The following is an 18,364-nucleotide window of genomic DNA, read 5'->3' as shown; positions in this document are numbered from 1 at the left end:
ATATGTGAGAGCTGTTAATATTATCTAATATAAAAATACGAAATCAACTATTTCGTGTTAGATCTGCATATAAAAATGCTTTAAGTTAGCAATTAGTTTGTTGTAATAACTCCCGTTTAATTCAAATTTAGTGTTAATTAGATTTGGGACGCAAATTTGTATGACAACACTTGTCACTAAGCACTGGCTTTAGCCAGACGCTCAACTAGCATAAACTAAGATATTCATTAGTTTATTAGCTAACTCATAAGTGTCATGTAAATTGTAAGCGCGTTACAAAATGACAACTAATATGCCCGGTCAAAGAGAGCTCAAGAAAAACAATTAATTTAAAAGTTCCGTGCCTTAACAGGGCGGCGCTCAACTAATTAGCACATAAGTACTAATTGTAATTTAAGTAAAGTATAAACAATAATCATTGGCAAGCATTTGTTAATTAAAGTAGTTAACGCAAGATTATTTATTACTCTTCGTTGTGTTGGTTTGGCTTTGAGACTGTGTGTACTTCGTAAGACTAACTTAGCTTAAACTAAAGCTCTTCAAATAAATAAATAAATACATACACATAATATAACATAACCTTACTTAGAGCTAGCACTAGTATGTTGTTACTATATAAGTATAAAGTAGTACAATAAATTAAAACTAAATTAAAGTTAAGAAAAATTTTAAAATTAAACTATAAGCATAGCTTAAGCTAGTTTGCCTCTTATGTGTATTTGTGAAAGCACTTCAAGTTAGAAAGTAACATAGGAAACCATTTCACTTATGCTTACGAACTAATACATATTGCATACTAACATACATATATGATATTTATGCACGCTTAGCCCCTCCCTACTTGTTTAAATATATGTATATATGTATGTATATTCTTCACTGTGGCAGCATTTATTAATTCTTATGTATTTACAAAATTGTGTGTTCATATCTAAGTAATGTATTGACTATTAGTAACATTAGGTTTAGGTTAGTCGGTTTTTGAGGTTATCTAAGGCCTGCAATTCCAAACTGTGCAACTGTGTGCTCTCAATAGTGTTTGCTCTCTTCCTTTACTGTTTTGAATTCTTTAAGGCACAAAGTTTACATTCATTAGTTTGCAATTGTAAGTACCGCTATTCTAGATTAACATTCTAATTTAAAAAATTAAACTTTTTACAATAAACTATATTAATAAATAAGTATATAACTATCAACTAAAGACTTTGTCTTATCCTATGGCCTGTGATTTACGCTGCTGGCGGTTTACCGTGCACGCGGAAGCGATATAGACACGTGTACTGCGCATGGCCGTGATTCGATTCAATACGCAGCTCCACAATTTCATATGGCCGCTTGATGTCCTTGTTCTTTATGGGGAAGTATTGCAAGGAGGCATTGTTATCTACAAACTCATACTCACCGAAAAGCACTGGCTCGAAGTCTTTCTCGTGTTCCAGACCCTTTCGAAATGTGACAAAAATTTAATTTAGATTTCATTAAGTATTTTCGGTTTTTATGAATATTTGTTTCGGTTTACATAAATTTTTTTTTTTTTGGAAATATTTTTTGTGTTATATATATGTAAATACATGTACCCGATTGGTTACGCAACTAATTAGGTATGAAGCTAACATTTGAAATAGCAGTAAACCAAAGGCAATAATTAGCCTAAAGGAGGATATCTAAATAAGGCTTGATTGGCACTAAATATTGAGTTTTAGAAAAAAATCCACAAATCGCTGGACGGCAGTTCTTGGGGAAAAGACAGAGAAATGTTATTGGCTAAATACTAGGTTATCGGTCTGCCGGTCTGTTGTTGTTGTGACGGCAAAAATCATTCCGACATTTCTGTAGTAATTTCGTAATGGTGCCGGGATGACAGTCCTTGACCGGATAAAAATCCGGGTCCCTTCCAGTTACTTAGACCCAACTGTCGTTGGAGCGGGCTGAGCGGTATCGAACTATGCAGCTATAAACTGGCCCTCTGGATCTTTTAACAAGAAATATTTTTTTAATCGCCTGGATCGTAAAAACATGCTAAGATGGTAAGTGTGATGTTGCTATTTACTCTTGAAATGGCATTTTAATATCGAGAAATTTTCATATTAGACAAATAACTCCAAGTTTAACACGACCTGCTCAAGGGCGACTTAGCTACGCATCCTCAATTCGGCCACAGCTCTAGACGTGTTATTCTAAAAAACCGAATAGGACTGTATACCGTTAACTTACCCAAACTGTGAAATTTCTTGGCGCTGAATCAATGCGTCCGTTTGGTGAAAGGGAACGCGGTATATGCTCCAACGTGAAGCCCGTTACATATACCATTGAATTTAGTTTTAAAACTGCAAAAATAAAAAATAATGTGAAGAAAAATAAAATGAACACTTAATAGACTTCCAACTTACCCAAAAAGCCCGGAAATCCTTGGAATGCCCAGCATTCACCAGGCTGTACCTGCGGAGAAATAGCTATGCGTGGCGTATTGGTGGGATACCACAAAGGTATGCCAAATATGGATATCTGTGCCGATTTGGTCTGGTAATTCTCAGTACAGCGCGTAGAGAGTATCTGTCCGCCAGCAGACTCCAGCGCAAAGTCCACCAAACCTGTTTTGTCGGCATCATAAACGTTCAACACCGATTTTACTATCTTATGTACCTCCTCCTCAGACAATGCCGTATTGATTTGTTCCTTTAACGCTGACACGCTCTTCAGACGCTCGTTAATATCACGCATCAACAACATGCCGGAACGATCTATCTCCTCACGTATCTTATTGTCGGTGCCTTTATTGAGTGCCAACAAACGCTCCTCGAGGTAGTCCTTCGCCACAAACATACTGCGCACCCAGTTCTGCAAATCGATATCCTCCAGGGGCGCGCCGCCAGGTGTGGTTGCCTTGAAACCTAGTATTTCTACTAGCGACAACTTGATTTGTTGGTTGAGCAACTTGAATGGCTCATCTTTGAGTGTGGCCAGCTTGCTTTCTATCTCCAACAACAATCCACTGAAGCGTTTATCTGTGGCCAACTCATGATCCTGCATACGCTTAAGTAAATCATCTTGCGTCACCTTCAACTTAGATATGGATTGATGAAGTCCTTCATTTTCGGTTAACTTGTCGGAGAGTGCAAGTTTGATAAAGGCTATCTCGTTGTTTAGCTCATTGATAAGTCGTTGTTGCTCGCTGTAGGCAGCGCTGTGACCGGAGCCCTCATGTAACTTTTCTGTATGCAAATTTTTGCTCTCTAGCGTCAAAGCGATGCGCGCATCCACAAACTTGGCCAACTGTGGTGCACTTAAAATACGCAGCAACAACGCGTCCAAATCAATGCGCTCCAATAGCATCGTGTAATGTTTGTGTTCATGCAATTCCATGTGTTCGGTTATCAGGCGTTTTATTTCTAACAGATTTTCACCAGACAGCGGCACCGGTCGGTCCGCCCAATCACTGGCTTCTAACTGTACTCGAACCAACTCGGCCAGTCGAAGTACCTCGGCCTCACTTAGCTCAGCCAACTTTGCTTCAGCATTTCCCCACTTCAGTTTTTCTTGTGCCACAGTCTCGAGCACCAACTTTGCAATCATTTGCATCTGCGCAGGACTCAATTGTTCAGCGCGCACTGCTTGCTCACGCTGTTGTTTCGCCAACTTCAGGTCAATCAATTCCTGCACATAACTGTTCACATGATTCAATATGTTTTCATATTCCTCGGCGCTGAGCGCTTTTTGAAGTCGCTGCTCGATGTTGTGTATATGCAGGTGCGCTTCGGAATCACCACTGCCTGCTGCACCACCACCCACATAACTGGCGTAGTAATGGTTGAATGAGGTCTTAACATTGTCCGGCAGCTGTTGGATGTAGCCTTTGAAGGAGTTGCCACCGTTGTAGAGGGCACTCTGCCAACTAGCAAGCAGCGAAACAGGCAGAAGAGATTGTGTGCGTTGTAGGTAGTAGGCGCGATCTTCCTCATCCTGTAACCACCATGCTGTAATTGAGGTTATATTTACTTAAAAAGACTCAAAGTTATTACTACAAGATGTATTATTAAGAGAGGTTAAAAGGGTTTCATGTGTTCGGATGTGCCATGTGAACGATTTTCACGTCAAAAAACGGTAATATGAAGGAACTGCATAAAACTCGCTGAGTTAAGGAATGTAATTATTCATTATTTTAACCCAAACTAGTCGAGATTAATCATGTTTAGTTCAGACATAATAAAACAATGATAAACCCTTGGAACTCTTCGGAAAGAGGTACCCGGTTTAAGGGTGAAAACTGTGTAATCGAATTAACCGCCGTTCCGAGAGATTTTGCTCCACTTGCCTTTATTTAGAGCGAAGTTAAATCGGTTACGGAAAGAAAGACCAGAACCTCCAATCCACTGACGAGATTTCATAGACCTATATATAGAAAAAACTATTTTTATTTCTTATATCCAAGAAGTATCATTCAATAATGGATGGAAATTATGAGTCCCCCCAACCATTTATAATATACCCAAATAACAGTTACTCCGGACCTTAAGAGCGTTAGAAGACCTCTTGATTTGTCTTTACCGAAATTTACTTGTCAAAGGCAGTATTTGCTTGGGGGGTTTCACGGAACGGCGCCCATTACTTGAAGCAATGAAAATATGACGATACCCTTGGAAGCAATCTGAAAAGCTACTCTGAAGAAAAAGAAAGCGGTCACGGTCTACTGTAACTTTTTGCGTAATTGTTACATAGCTCGAACGCACCCCATATTTCAGAGCCATAATCGGAAATGAATCAGCCAACTTCAACCTAGCGGCAGCTGCTAAACCGTTAGAAGTAGAACCCTTTTTCACAGTGGCGTCCTACTTCTGGCAAAAAGAAAAGGATGGGAGGACAGGCACTGACTATACAGGCCACTGGATGACTTTGTAGCCTCTTGTGCTATATAGACATATCCTTTTCAGATTGCTCTCGCTACTGTGACATAGAGTTAGAAACTGCGTTGCTGGTTACTAGCACTGGTTACATAATTTTCGTCGCTCCTTGACTTGACTCCTTGACAAAGTAGAGTGCTGGGTATTGATGGGACATTAGGAAGAGGGAAAACACAATCGATCAGAGTTCGCAATGCATATTATATTCTTTTAGTGGTCCGATATCGGCGAATTCGATAAATAAGCAGCTTCTTGTAGAGAAAAGGACGGGCAGACGAACATATTGACGGACATGGCTAAATCGACTCAGCTCGCTCATCATGCTGTTCATTTCTATAGGTATATATTTTATAGAGTCTACGACGTTTTCTTCAACATGTTACTAACTTCGTGAAAAAGTTGATACAAATATATATATACAAACATTAATATATCTTATGTATAAAAATATATGAATTATAAAACACTCATATCCTTCTTCATTAAAGGATCAGAAGATAAAATGCTTGAAATGCTGATTAAACGCTTTGTAAAATAACAGTAAAGTATTTAGAATTTGCCAAATGGATTGTTAAGCAGGAAGGATTTTAATTTTTTTCGGCTTACGCCACTTTGTATTAGAAAAAATGTATAAAAATGGGAAAAACTTACTGAATTTGATCCAAATGAAGAAGGATAGAGTAGTACAATTATCAATTTTCACATTTCATACCCAAAGAAGAGTAAAAAGGAGTTGGAATACTCACCTAAATGGGATAAATGCATGCAGCTAAGCTAACGCTAACTCGGAACAGAATAAAATAAAAAGCGTTTTTCGATTTGGTTTTTCTGGATTAAATTTTTTATTTTTGTATTATACTGTTTTTAACAAACCAAATGTGATAAAAATATGAAATACACCGAAATAAACGCAAATACCACGGACTTTGGGAAAAATTTTGAAAATAATTTTGAACAATACAATTATTTAACATATCAAAACAGTTATTATTTTTTATTAAATAATTAAGTTTAAAGCATTTAAAGATTTGAAAAGTTTACGTTGTTAGACAACACAGAATCTTTCACTTATTTATTGAACGGATTATAGTATGTAAGTATGTAATAGAGCTTTCTGTGGCGTGTTTGTTTGTTTGTTTTGGTTTCTACTTTAGATATGTGTATGTGTGTGTAGATGTGGGTAGGTTGATGTTGATATTTAATTAATTGCAGCATTCTCTATCCTTCTCCGATTGGTGTCAAACAGCTTCCGCAGGAAGCATACGCTTTTCTAACGCAAATGCATTTGTGTGGTGAATTTGTCCCGAAACACTACGCATACGACGTATGCAGATTAGTGCAAAGGGCGAGGTAGGGATTAGAGGACTGGTTAAGGTATTTTGGTAATTTAGGGAGTCACCGTTAGGCTAGGATAAACGATGATATCCGAAATGCAACGAATTTTGTACGTTATGACATTTTTGTAGTTAACTAGTTTACTATTTTACGAACGAAATCTAAAGAGTTTTATAATGCAAAACTTAGATATTTTGTACATTTGTTCTAAAGTAGGAAAATTGAACTTAAGGTCTTGATAGAAACGTTAAAGAAACGAAAAGAGCAACTAGAACGTAAACAAAAAATAAATAAAATAAATAAATAATATAAATTATAAACGATAATAATACAATGAAAACTAATGGCGCATAATAGAAAATATTATAATTATGATTTTCGTATTTTAACTGTTGTTGGATTTTTTTTTTTGTGTTATAGAAATTTCTTTCTAATTTGTTCAGATTGCTAATTGTTGCAACAGCTCAAAGATAAATTGACCGAAAATATTAACGAAATCTGTTCTAAACGCGTTCAAAATGTTCTTCGCGTTGAAAAAATTTACGACCCTCATCGTAAATATTACTAGACACCGTGCGCAAATACATAACATAATCATCGGTCCAATCGCGAAAATCTGCTAAGCGATTGTAAGTTTGTTCTTTAAGAGCAGCGAGTTTATCCTCTTTGAAATATTCGGACATATCGAGTTTGGAGAAATCTGGGAGTGTAGGTAAGGTGAAGGACATTTCGGAAAATTGGGGTATCGTTGGGTGATCTAGGTAATGGTAAAGGCCTGCGGTGCAAAAGCGTAGTTTTCGATTTTAAATCGTGGGGAAAAATTGCAAAAGAATTGAAGAAGAATATTAGTATAAAGTTTAAAAGCAAGCAAGCAATATGTCAATGGACGGTTTGTATATCTTCATAGCATTTATAATTAATGACATTTGCACGAACTTTTGTATCAAAAACTTTTTTCGAAAGCAAACAGTGAATTCTCAAATTTACAAACCCTATTTTCGAAACCTAACTGCTAATTCTAAAAACCCATTTTCGAAATATAACTGTTTTCCAAGGTAAAAAAATATAATTAAATGTGTATTTATAAAAAAAAATATTTCATCGATATTTGTTTGTAGCAAAACTATTTATTGCGCAATTGTTGAAATATCAAATATAATTCAGATTGTATAAAGTTTTCAAAGAACTTCAATAAATGGTTCATACCATCAGCGTTTCAAATAATACTTCAAAAATAATTTAATCACATTTTTTTTATTTGAAATACCGAAAATCTTTATTAAAAATAATTGCAATACCAAATATCGGATTGAAAAATAAATATTTTTAAATTTAATCCAAAATACCCGATTGCAAAATAGAAAAAAATTCTATTCACAAAGCATATATTTAAAAATAAAAAAAAATGTTTTAAAATTAATATTTTAGCACGCTTGTGTACAAGAACACGAACTTTTGAGCTAGAACTCTCTAGCTTCAACCGATTTATATTTTATCAATTTTTAATTCTGAATTTGAGATTAAAATTTAAATTTGCAATTTTCACTATTTAGCTAAAAACATTTTAAATTTTTACTAATGAATTAAAAAATATATTTTTCAGTCCAATAAATATTAAATCTTCAGTTTTTTTGATGTTGGAATTAAAAAATTTATTTTTCAAGTTTTGATACCGATGTTAGGATTAAAAAAAAAAACAAATCAAATTTTTAATCCATAATTGTTCAAAAATTCACAGCCCTTTTAATACCGATGTTAGGATATAAAAATCAAAATCTAATTTTTTATCCCAAAATTTTCTATTAAAAAACTCTTAACCCTCTTTAAAACAGATGTTAGGAGAAAAAATATCAAAATCTCATTTTTAATACTAAAAATGTTCCATTAAAAAATTCACAGCCCTGCATATCGTCAAATTTTGATTCTCGAAAAAACAATTTAAATATAATAGAAAATTATATTGCGCAATTTTATATTAAATCTCCTTTATTACCTGTGCAATATTTTAATTTTCAGAAATTATGAAATTTTCCACACGTGACGCGCGCAACAACAGTCAGCACGTAGCGTCATGGCGAACAACAAACAGCTACAAGTGCATGTATACATATGTATATAATATAGGTATGACTGAAAATCATATAACTATGCATGTATTGGCTAAAAATAGCAAAGTGTTATTAAGCACTTAGCCGCACAGCTTCAGCAGTTCAATAACAGTATTCAAATTCACTGCCACTAGCGGTTAATGACAACGCTCACAACGCTACAAGGTCAACACGTCTGAAAATTTATTACAAAATCGAAATATATTCAATGTCAGGGGCTATTACTACGCGTGTAGCGCTTTGACAATGGCATTTGTTGTTGTCTGTCGCAACCCACACACCTACTAGTTAGTTATTCTATTATTTTTCCGCAGAGTCCATTGACATAGTGACAAGCTTCGTGTAAATGTTCACAATAATACTCACCGCCCAACAACAGCAATGGCAATAAGATCAACAGTAGCAGCAGAAAGCGTTTTCTGCCTTTGGAGTCGGCATTAGACGATTGCAAGAGCCAAGTATCCAAACAAAGTAGAGATGAAATCGATATGTAAACATAACGAAAGAGTTGTGATATGGACGATGATATGCCGTGGGCAATGGAGCCAAAGAAACCTGAGAGGAAGCAAAATAGTGATTGCATATTTGATAACATTTATATACAAGTGTATATAACTATATATACGTATATATGTATATATATATATATATATATACACGACACCATGGTGCGCTCACCTCGTTCCTCCTGTCCGTATTTCGTTGTGTACAATGAACTGTCATAACCAGCAGCTGCACCACCACCATCACCGCCACCAGTCACCGCTGACCATGCGCTGGTGATTGTCGTCACAATCGTTGTAATGATGCGTGTATACCACGATTGCTCCTGTTCTTGCATATATCGATTGTATTGACGTTTGCGGTAGCCATCAAGTTGGTAATCGATTTCATCACCCGAATCATAGGTGAGTTGCTTGGTCATGTGGTTGATACGTTCATTGTGAGTTCTCAGGCCAAGACGCGACATATTCGGCATGGCAACAATGCCGGGCGCCAATTCCCGTCGAAACGACGAATGCTTCGAGTAGGTATAATCCGTTTTCGGTGTGGTGCTGCAATAAATATTGATGAGTGTATATTACTTTTATTTTATCTAACATATTTGAATTGTAAATTATGATTGCATATGAATTACACTCACTTCCAGTACTCGCCGGCACGTTTGTATTCCAGGTATGCAATGTGATCGCTAAGATCGCCATTTGAACTGCTCAAAATATTACTATACGATTTATTAATGCTGCTATTATTGCTGCCGGCGGCTTCCGCCCTGCGCAGTGAACGCTCAAATTCTGTATTGAGCGCATTTTGGGTAATTTCATTATAACTTTGCCGTGCAGCCTCGACACCAGTGCCGCCGGTGAACTGTGAGGCAAAACTCTCTTGTAAATAGTTCTCTATGGCCTTTGGTGTGGAGGCGGCAACACGTTTGCGTTTTGTGACCACCGTAGTGCTGGTTGTGGTGGTGGAGGTCCTATTCGTTGACGACGACGACATTTGTTTGGACTTCTGTGAAGACTCTTCGTTGATACTTATTGAGGTCTTCTTTGATTTACTCTCCGGGCTTGTGTCTTCGCTGGAGTAGTCTGATGTTTTAGATTTTTGTGTTTGTTTTGCTGGTAAGATAGATGATGCCACCTCAACGGTTTCCTCCACAATAGTTCTGATCGGAAAATAAATATAAACAATGTTTATCAAAGTATGCAGAATTTAGGAAATGATTTTGTTATAATATCAAACACCAAAAATGTAATATTATAATACATGTATGTACATACATGCATATACAACACATATGTATGTATGTCTGAGAAAAATATGGAATTTGTGAGCTGACAGTAGCATTGGTAAACAAAGTGGATTAAAATATTTATAAAGTATTTTTAAGTTAAACGCTTCAAACGCCATAAATATTTTTATAGCAAGAATTAGAGAAAGAGTTAGTATGTGTTATCACTACAGTAAAAAATTGTTCATGGGTATGTCGCAAGCATAGGTTACAATATCGAGAGGATTTATCATTGTGGATATTTCATAATCATTATTTATAGCCCGAACTGGGTGCATAAAACATCCAGAAGAAAACGTCGCGGATCCTATAAAATATTTATACAAGTGAACAGGATGACGAGCTTACTATCCGCGGTCATACAATCTAATCGATTGAAATCCACTCCTTGTATGAAAAACTTTTTTTATTTGACAAGATATTTTCACGAAGTTTCGAATTATTGTCCAAGGCAACGCTACAATGTGCTGTATCTGAATCTTTTGTATTTATAAAGGGCATCAAAGCTTTTGTGCAGTCGAAGTTAACGTTTTTATACCCTGAACGAGGTATATTAAGTTTGTCACGAAGTAACACACAGAAGGAAGCGTCGGAGACCCTATAAAGTGTATATATAAATGATCAGTATGTTGAGCTGAGTCGATTTAGCCATGTCCATCTGTCTGTCCGTCTGTCTGTATATATACGAACTAGTCCCTCAGTTTTTAACATATCGTTTTGAAATTTTGCCAACGTCATTTTCTGCGGATATCGGACCACTATAACATATAGCTGCCATACAAACTGAACGATCGCAAAAAAGTTCCTGTATGGAAAACTTTTGCATTTGACAAGATATTTTCACAAAATTTGGTATGGATTATTTTCTAAGGCAACAATTTAATCTCCGAAAAAATTCAGATCGGATTACTATAGCATATAGCTTCCATATAAACTGAACACATTGTTACTAAAAGAAATGCACCTGTGGAGGGTATATTAGATTCGGTGCAGCCGAAGTTAACGTTTTTTCTTGTTTTTAATTACAACGTGCGACACGTAAACATTTCACAATACTCTCAAAATTTCTTCTAATAAGTTTTACAGCTTAACGATAAAAAAATAAATGGTGAAATCGCAGAAGTCTTAACCATGGTGCTGAGATTATTTACTTTCGTATTAATATAATAATTTTTCTACGTATAGTGAATTTCGTCGCTATCGGGTTTCAAAATCGTTAAGTGGCCTAAATTTTCGTCATTTACACAAAATAATACATACGTACATATATCTAAATATTCTTAAAACGAGTTTCTAAATAATTTAAGGGAAATGATCACTGGAGAACTATAGTTACTGTTAAAGAGTTACTTATATCTCTATAGCTATATTGACTTAGGTCAAAACAAGCCAGTTGTTCTATTTGTTTTTAAATTTGTTTCCAAATGACATCAGAAATTGAGCACACCATTCATTTATGAAGAAGGGTATACACCTTTATTGTTCCAACTGCTCGCTTATCAAGATCTTTAATCTTACAATAAACCAAATTAGTGCGAGGGAAGCATAATTTATGCGTTACGCACAAGTTCTATTTCATTGTTATGCGCATACTAAATATATTTCAAAGCAACTTCAAAATGTGGCATGTAAATAATAATATTTGCTATTACTCGTATATTTATTTCGGTTTAACCTTCAAAAAGCTTAATAGCGAAATAAACAAAAAATGGAGTTGTTGTTGTGCGAAGCCATTGAAGCTAAAAATTTATGGCCAAACAAATAATAACGTCGAAAGCCAAGTACAAAAACAAAAACAACGCTGTGTGTCGTCATCGTTCAAAATAAAAACTAGAATAAGCACATAATCATTCCATGAATACTAAAAAACAAACGCAAAAACACAATAACACTGATGGCCAGCGAGTTTTGGCATGTACATATATATATATATAAATATATCCATGGATATAAACATATGTATGTATATATGAATACATGCTTCTCACCCTGCCGATTTGCCCAGTTAGTCAGGGTAACGATGACGAGTTCGGTTTGAATTCAACGGCAAACTGGTAATAAATCGCGTGTTTATATTTATTTACTTTCTCACTTGGTTTCAATTGTTTTGTTACTGTATATGGAAATCACTAAAGTGGGTTAAAAAGCGCGCCAATACGCGAGTCTATCGACTTTAAGCAGCGCACGCTTCGCGCAATGAACAATAAACTGACAAAAAAATAACGAACAGCGAGTAAAGCACGCACACGTTCAGTCAGCACAACACCCGGGCACAATCTGAACGCCACAATTCGAGTCATTTGAATCTCCAATTTGGCGAACGTTACAAAAAATAAGCGCTGCCTGTTGCCGCTGCTAGCTTTGACTTACATAAATGAGAGCAACTCGCCGCCTCTAACTAGAACTATTGCGCGAATGCGGACGATCGCGCTCACATTGACGCCACACACGCTTGCCTGCTCCATCTCCCGCCCATTTGAGTTGACTAGTTGACTAAATAGCTACGCGATGACGACATGCACACAACACATCATTTGTGACACCACAGCGTCGGTTTTGGTTTTTGTTTTGCTTTGTCGCTTTCTGTTTCAATTTTGTGTTTTTATTTATTTTTAGTGTTTTTTTAGGTTCATTATCTTGTCGTTGGTAACTTGTTGTTTGGATCGTTCAATGTTTGGTTGCACAAAAAAAAATACAAATAATTAAATCGAATTGAAGTTCGAATGCCGCACATGTGCTCAGCCACTTGGAAATACACTTATTGATTAGTTCTTTGTACGAATATTCAATTTTATCAAACTACTTACTGCACATTGGGCACCTTCTTTTTCTGTTGGTGATGATGTGTATGGCCCTCCTCGCCAGCATGTTCGCAGTTTTCGTGGTCGCAGCTGGAACGTAGGAAGGGTGTTTTTGAACGTGAACGTCGACGCGTTTCTATTTGATAATCATCCATTATATTGGCAACGTGTTCACTTTGAAGAAAGGTCAACCAACTGTGATAACTGCAAAATTAGGCATTAGTACATACACAATATTAGTAAGAGGTGGTAAATAAGTGAAAGTTTTGTTGAATGTGAAATAAAACAGGTACTAAATATACATACATATGTATAATATAATATATGTATAGTATATGTATATATTCGTAGATTTTTTAAATATGCATATATACAAAGAAATACTTATGTACACAAACATATCCATGTATTTCAACAAGCTTATTGAGAAACGTGTTTACACACAAAAATAAAATTTTGTGGAGATCCCTGTTAGTTCAGAGTAGTAACTAAGAACTGGAAGCCAGAGCTATAATTTATACAGCACAGATTTTTTAATGTGTGCAAGGATTTCATTTTCCATATGCGAAAGCGACAACAGAATGTAAAAATGTATATTTTTCGAACTACTTTCAAAGGGTGTGGGTTGTTTACAATTGAGTCAGCGATGATAGGAAATTTACATGTGTTGTATTTAAATGAATCAACGCATATATACATACAAACCTATGTATACACGAGTATTTAAGCATTTAATTGAATGAGTGTAATTATGTACTTAGAAACCATGGGAGCACGAATATACATATGTACATATATGTAAATGTATTTAAATATGTGCATATACCATATAACTCTTTACCACATACCAGTGATGAATGAAAGTGAATGCCTACAACTGTGCACTTGATTGTGGTATCAAGAAGTTCTTCGTGCGCAAACTCTGGGGCAGAAACATTAAATAAAAAACAAACCGCAATATATTAGAGGATTTGCAGTCAAGTGAATAAAGTTGTATATATGGTATGTATGTGTGGAAGCCCACAAAAACAATTAGAATAATGTATATAAGGAAGTGGTCTGTTTAAAAAAAAAAAAATTATATTAAATTTAATATGAATTGCTTCGTATGTATGTGTATATATTGCTTTTCTCAACGTCTGGAAGCATTCCCTTATGTTGATTAAGCTTTGCATCGCATTTCAATAGTTTCAACACCACAACTTTTTTTTTTCACAACTTCCATTATATTTTTATTTAGTGTTCTCTGCGTGTGTGGTAGAAGAACTGCTAACGGCTACGAAGTTCATAGAGAATAAAGAATGAAATAAATAACGTATTGAGTAATTGCAAATTGACAAAGAACTGTACAAATATGCAACAAAAAAAGAAAAATTGTGCACACATGTGGCATAATAAGCCGGTATAAACCATAAGATAAGGCAACCGGCAAAACGATGGACACAACCGAAGTGCACTGTACTGAACGAGTTATTTGTGTAAGACCCAAATGAATCATGCAAATATCTAAGAAGAATTCTTCGACTATATTTTCTGTATTGCTAAGTTGAAAAAAGTTTCTGTTTTACAGTAGGTTAGTAACTTTTTACATTTTTTCTCATTGCCTATGAATTGTAAAACAGCAAACATGTTAAATATAAATTAAGGGGGGAGATACATACCTCTAGAAGTAAAAAAAAAAAATCGGTCTAATCAATTGAAAAACTATTTAAAAATATAGTCCAGAAGTTTCATTTGGTTACTCCGAATATTTTCGAAGAAATAGGCCCTAGAACCATTGCACTTCATGCAGCGGTCTATACAACCGGAGAACTTTGAGTCTCTTTTTCTCGAAACTATCTTTTTTCATCATTTCAAAATTGCGAGCGAATTATTTAACCGATTTGCTTGAACTAAAGCGTTTTGTAGACAAAATTATACTCAAGTCAAAAATGGCATTTTAACAATGTTTAACTACCTTGATGTCGAAAAACACAAGTAAAAATGGCACTTTTTACATTCCCAATTTTTCGAATGTTTCAAAACCCCTCTATTATGCACTTGATAAAAGCTTCCAGATTAAAAAAAATTGCTTTTTTCGTTTCAGATAAGAAGCATAGCCAAAAAGCTGACGGCCGCAAAAAAATGTCAATAAACGGTACGTTGATATTTGCGCTTTTCGGATGTGATCTGTTTTTATTCTTCCATAATAAAATTGGAAAAAACTGGAACTGTGGGAGACCAAAGAAATTTTTTTTGAAAATATGATAAAAGAAAAATTAAAAGGTTTTCTTTAGTAGCGTAGGACCTACATATATTGAAAATTGATGGACAAATGGAATAATTTAAGTACATATCATTAATAATGTCATGCAAATACATATGTACATACATATATGCTAATGAACACAAACCCGTAACATGAATGTTCTAGTAAAATAACATCCCGAAACACAGAGTTCGACGCATTAAGCAATGGTTTCATAACAATTTGGTGGTAAATACTTTAATGGTAAACCATATAAAGAAAAATCAAAAAGTAGTTTTGCTTAAAAAAAAATATTGAACTTTTTTTAATAATTGCTTTATTAAAAAAAAGCGTGGTTAATTAGTTGCACAACACATTTAGACTTACTATTATAAAAACTATTTTTTGCAGTACTGTTTTTCGAATTGCTCAAATATGTTTTTTTTCTGGGTTTATATACAGCCAATACCTTCCATATAATTAACGTTTCAAAATTTAAGGCGCAGATAAAAAAAAAATACAAAATGCTATTGCTTGATCTTATGTCGTCGTTAATTAATTTCATGAAACTGTATGTTTCCTTCCTAAAAAAATAAAATATAAGGATATAATTCAATAACAGAAAATTACTTCTACACTTATGATGAAAATATCGCTTGTAACGCAATATTCTTAATCAGAAGATTCTTGTGATTACTAGCTTTACGATTACATATTGTCATATCAAATACGAAATAATGCAACATCATTTTTTAGAATGTTACAAGAGAAGGAAAAACCATTTCAAAATAGAAACTACTCATATTGATAAGAAATTTTTTTAGTAATAATTTCTTAAATCTCATACCTTAGTCTTAAAATTTTGTATGTGATGTAGTGAACAGTAATCAATAAAAAAAATCAATTTCAAATTGTTTCGATAAGATTGAAGTGACGATGACTCTTATATTAGGTTGTCAAAAAAGTCTTGCGGTATTTTCGCTAGTTGGCGCTGAAAGCGCGTAGTTCTAGTTTTATTCGTCGAATCGGGTCATGCTATACCTTTTTAAAAAGCTCTTTTCACGCGCTAACACGTAGTTATAGCGTCGCAAACATGGAGCAAAATAAAGAGAAAATACGGCATATTTTACAGTACAACTACGATAAAGGCAAAAATGCATCTCAAGCCGCCAATAAAATTTGTGCAGTTTATGGACCCGATACAGTTTCCATTTCCACCGCACAACGATGGTTTCAACGTTTTCGTTCTGGTGTAGAGGTGGTCGAAGATGCGCCACGCTCCGGAAGGCCTGTCGTCGAAAATTGCGATAAAATCGCTGAATTGGTCGAAAGAGACCGGCGTAGTAGCAGCCGTAGCATCGGTCAAGAGCTGGGCATGAGTCATCAAAAATTCATTTCATTTTCAATAAAACAGAAAATTCAATAAAAATACCGCAAGACTTTTTTGACAACCCATTATGTAGGAAATCAGAAACCTCGAAAATCTAGCGTTAAAAATGCTAAGTATGTATATGATCGATATTATGGATTCATAGATAAATACATGAACGTATCATATGTTGTTATATAACATTTCTTATCTGATAACATTCCCGACATTTTTAATTTCATTGTTAATTTTATTAGCACAAATGAATATTTAAAACACCGTGTCAACCGATTCTACTTTCATCTTTATTTTGTTTAATTCTTTCTGTTTGCAACGTGCCAAGTTTTTTAGAACTACTGCTGCATTTTACTAAAAATAATTTGCAAAACATTGCAAGGCGAAATGCGTATTTAGAAAATGAGGGCAATAGCCGATTTGCTTTTGATGAAAATAGCGACAATTGCAATGTGCCCCGGGAAAATATGAGTAAAATTGTGAAAAAATATGTGTACACACGTATGTTTTCATATAATTATTGAATTAGACAGTCTTTATACAAGAAATTTACATTTTCTCTTAATTACAGTTATCTTGTTTGGTGATCATTTACTATTATTATAAACAGTATAGAAAGCAAACGGAATGTTTTTGTTATTATACAGTTATAAATTATTTATTTTTATGTAAAAGAAGCATATTTGAGGAGACAATCAGAATATCTAAAACCCGTCGCGGTAAAAACCCCCAAGGCTTCATTCTACATACAGCTTTGTACTTTGTACAAAGTTTTATTATTTGAAATAGTTCCTAGTGTGCACATATGTATATTGCACATTCACATTCCTCGAAATCAATCATTTACTCACATACTATATGTATATATACTCTTTATATTAACACTGTACAATTTGTATAAATATATATCCGATTGGAAATATATCACCTAATTGAGATTATTTTTTACAATTACGACTGGAGGAAAAAAATTTAATTGGATATTGAATAAAATCACTTTTTCACAGCGACAACATTTATGTCAACCTTTTTGCCTCTTATGCCTTATTATAACGTTTGCATACTTGAAGAATTCTGCCACTGCGCCGTTACGTTTAGCACTGGCAGCGGTTCAACACAACATACACGTAGCTGAATTTGTATTTTCTTAACACTACACTTCTAAATTCATGTAAATAAAACTCACTAATTTTGTATTTTGGTATTTGTTTACACCGAGCACACTTTTACATTTAATTTACTAACATAGGATATTAAATTTAGAAATAGTCCGATTTGACGCAAAAGTTTTCCGCATAAAAATTATACTTGAATTTATATCAGCGACCGATTAACGAATGAGCACAAAGTGAAAGATAATCAGAAAAAGACACACGCGTCGGATGACATTTAAAAATATTTAACAACAGATGTCGCAATTTGAAGATAATTTAAGATTACGACCAGCATTGCCATTTGACTGCAGTTATACAAATTATTCTACACTAAAAATGAAATGCGGCTATGCTTCATAAATAAAAAGAACAATGAAATTATTCTTAACAAATACTGAAATGCCCTTATTGATATGAAAGCAATTGAAAACTGAAGCCTTCGGAAAATTGATTTGCTGCAGCAGGATCATTTCTCAATTAAACTTCCCAGTTAAAATGGGTGCTCCAAGCGTATTTCCGATGATCTCTTTACACAACCGAAAAGTTTATCGTTGCCTTCTAAATCTTGCATTGCTCTGTGCTGAGTGTCGAGTGATTGTTGATGTTTAATTTTCACGGTATTTAACATTATATTTACAATTTTAATTAAAATTTTTCTTAATTTT

At 34.5% G+C, this 18,364-nt stretch overlaps 1 protein-coding gene across 5 annotated transcripts; it reads right to left on the bottom strand.

The window, feature by feature from the left end:
• Positions 1-432: 432 nt before the first annotated feature.
• LOC120769974 lies at positions 433-17,879 on the bottom strand. Of its 5 annotated transcripts, none has more exons than XM_040097044.1 (8): positions 17,732-17,879; positions 12,941-13,138; positions 9,486-10,007; positions 9,020-9,396; positions 8,708-8,896; positions 2,391-3,974; positions 2,215-2,327; positions 433-1,442 (listed from the first exon to the last, which is right to left on the bottom strand). In XM_040097044.1, exons 2-8 carry the CDS (start codon positions 13,087-13,089, stop codon positions 1,230-1,232), a joined length of 3,147 nt encoding a protein of 1,048 aa, XP_039952978.1. In that variant the 5' UTR covers positions 13,090-13,138; positions 17,732-17,879; the 3' UTR covers positions 433-1,229. The 5 variants fall into 5 exon arrangements, with proteins under 5 accessions (XP_039952978.1, XP_039952979.1, XP_039952980.1 ...); XM_040097045.1 differs by lacking the exon at positions 17,732-17,879 and adding an exon at positions 17,572-17,708; XM_040097046.1 differs by lacking the exon at positions 17,732-17,879 and adding an exon at positions 17,474-17,533.
• Between the last annotated feature and the right edge of the window lie 485 nt (positions 17,880-18,364).

The sequence above is a fragment of the Bactrocera tryoni genome, chromosome 3 (assembly GCF_016617805.1).
Source record: "Bactrocera tryoni isolate S06 chromosome 3, CSIRO_BtryS06_freeze2, whole genome shotgun sequence".
Lineage (NCBI taxonomy): Eukaryota > Metazoa > Arthropoda > Insecta > Diptera > Tephritidae > Bactrocera > Bactrocera tryoni.
This window is presented reverse-complemented; position numbering and strand designations above follow the sequence as displayed.

What these genes read in the sequence shown, in the direction of transcription:
- LOC120769974 (XM_040097044.1), bottom strand. Translation starts at nt 13,089, where the DNA reads ATGGATGATTATCAAATAGAAACGCGTCGACGTTCACGTTCAAAAACA. An exon ending in AAGAAGGTGCCCAATGTGCA is followed by an intron (nt 10,008 to 12,940) that starts GTAAGTAGTTTG and finishes TTTTCCGATCAG; the next exon opens with AACTATTGTGGAGGAAACCG. An exon ending in AGGATTTCCGGGCTTTTTGG is followed by an intron (nt 2,328 to 2,390) that starts GTAAGTTGGAAG and finishes TTATTTTTGCAG; the next exon opens with TTTTAAAACTAAATTCAATG.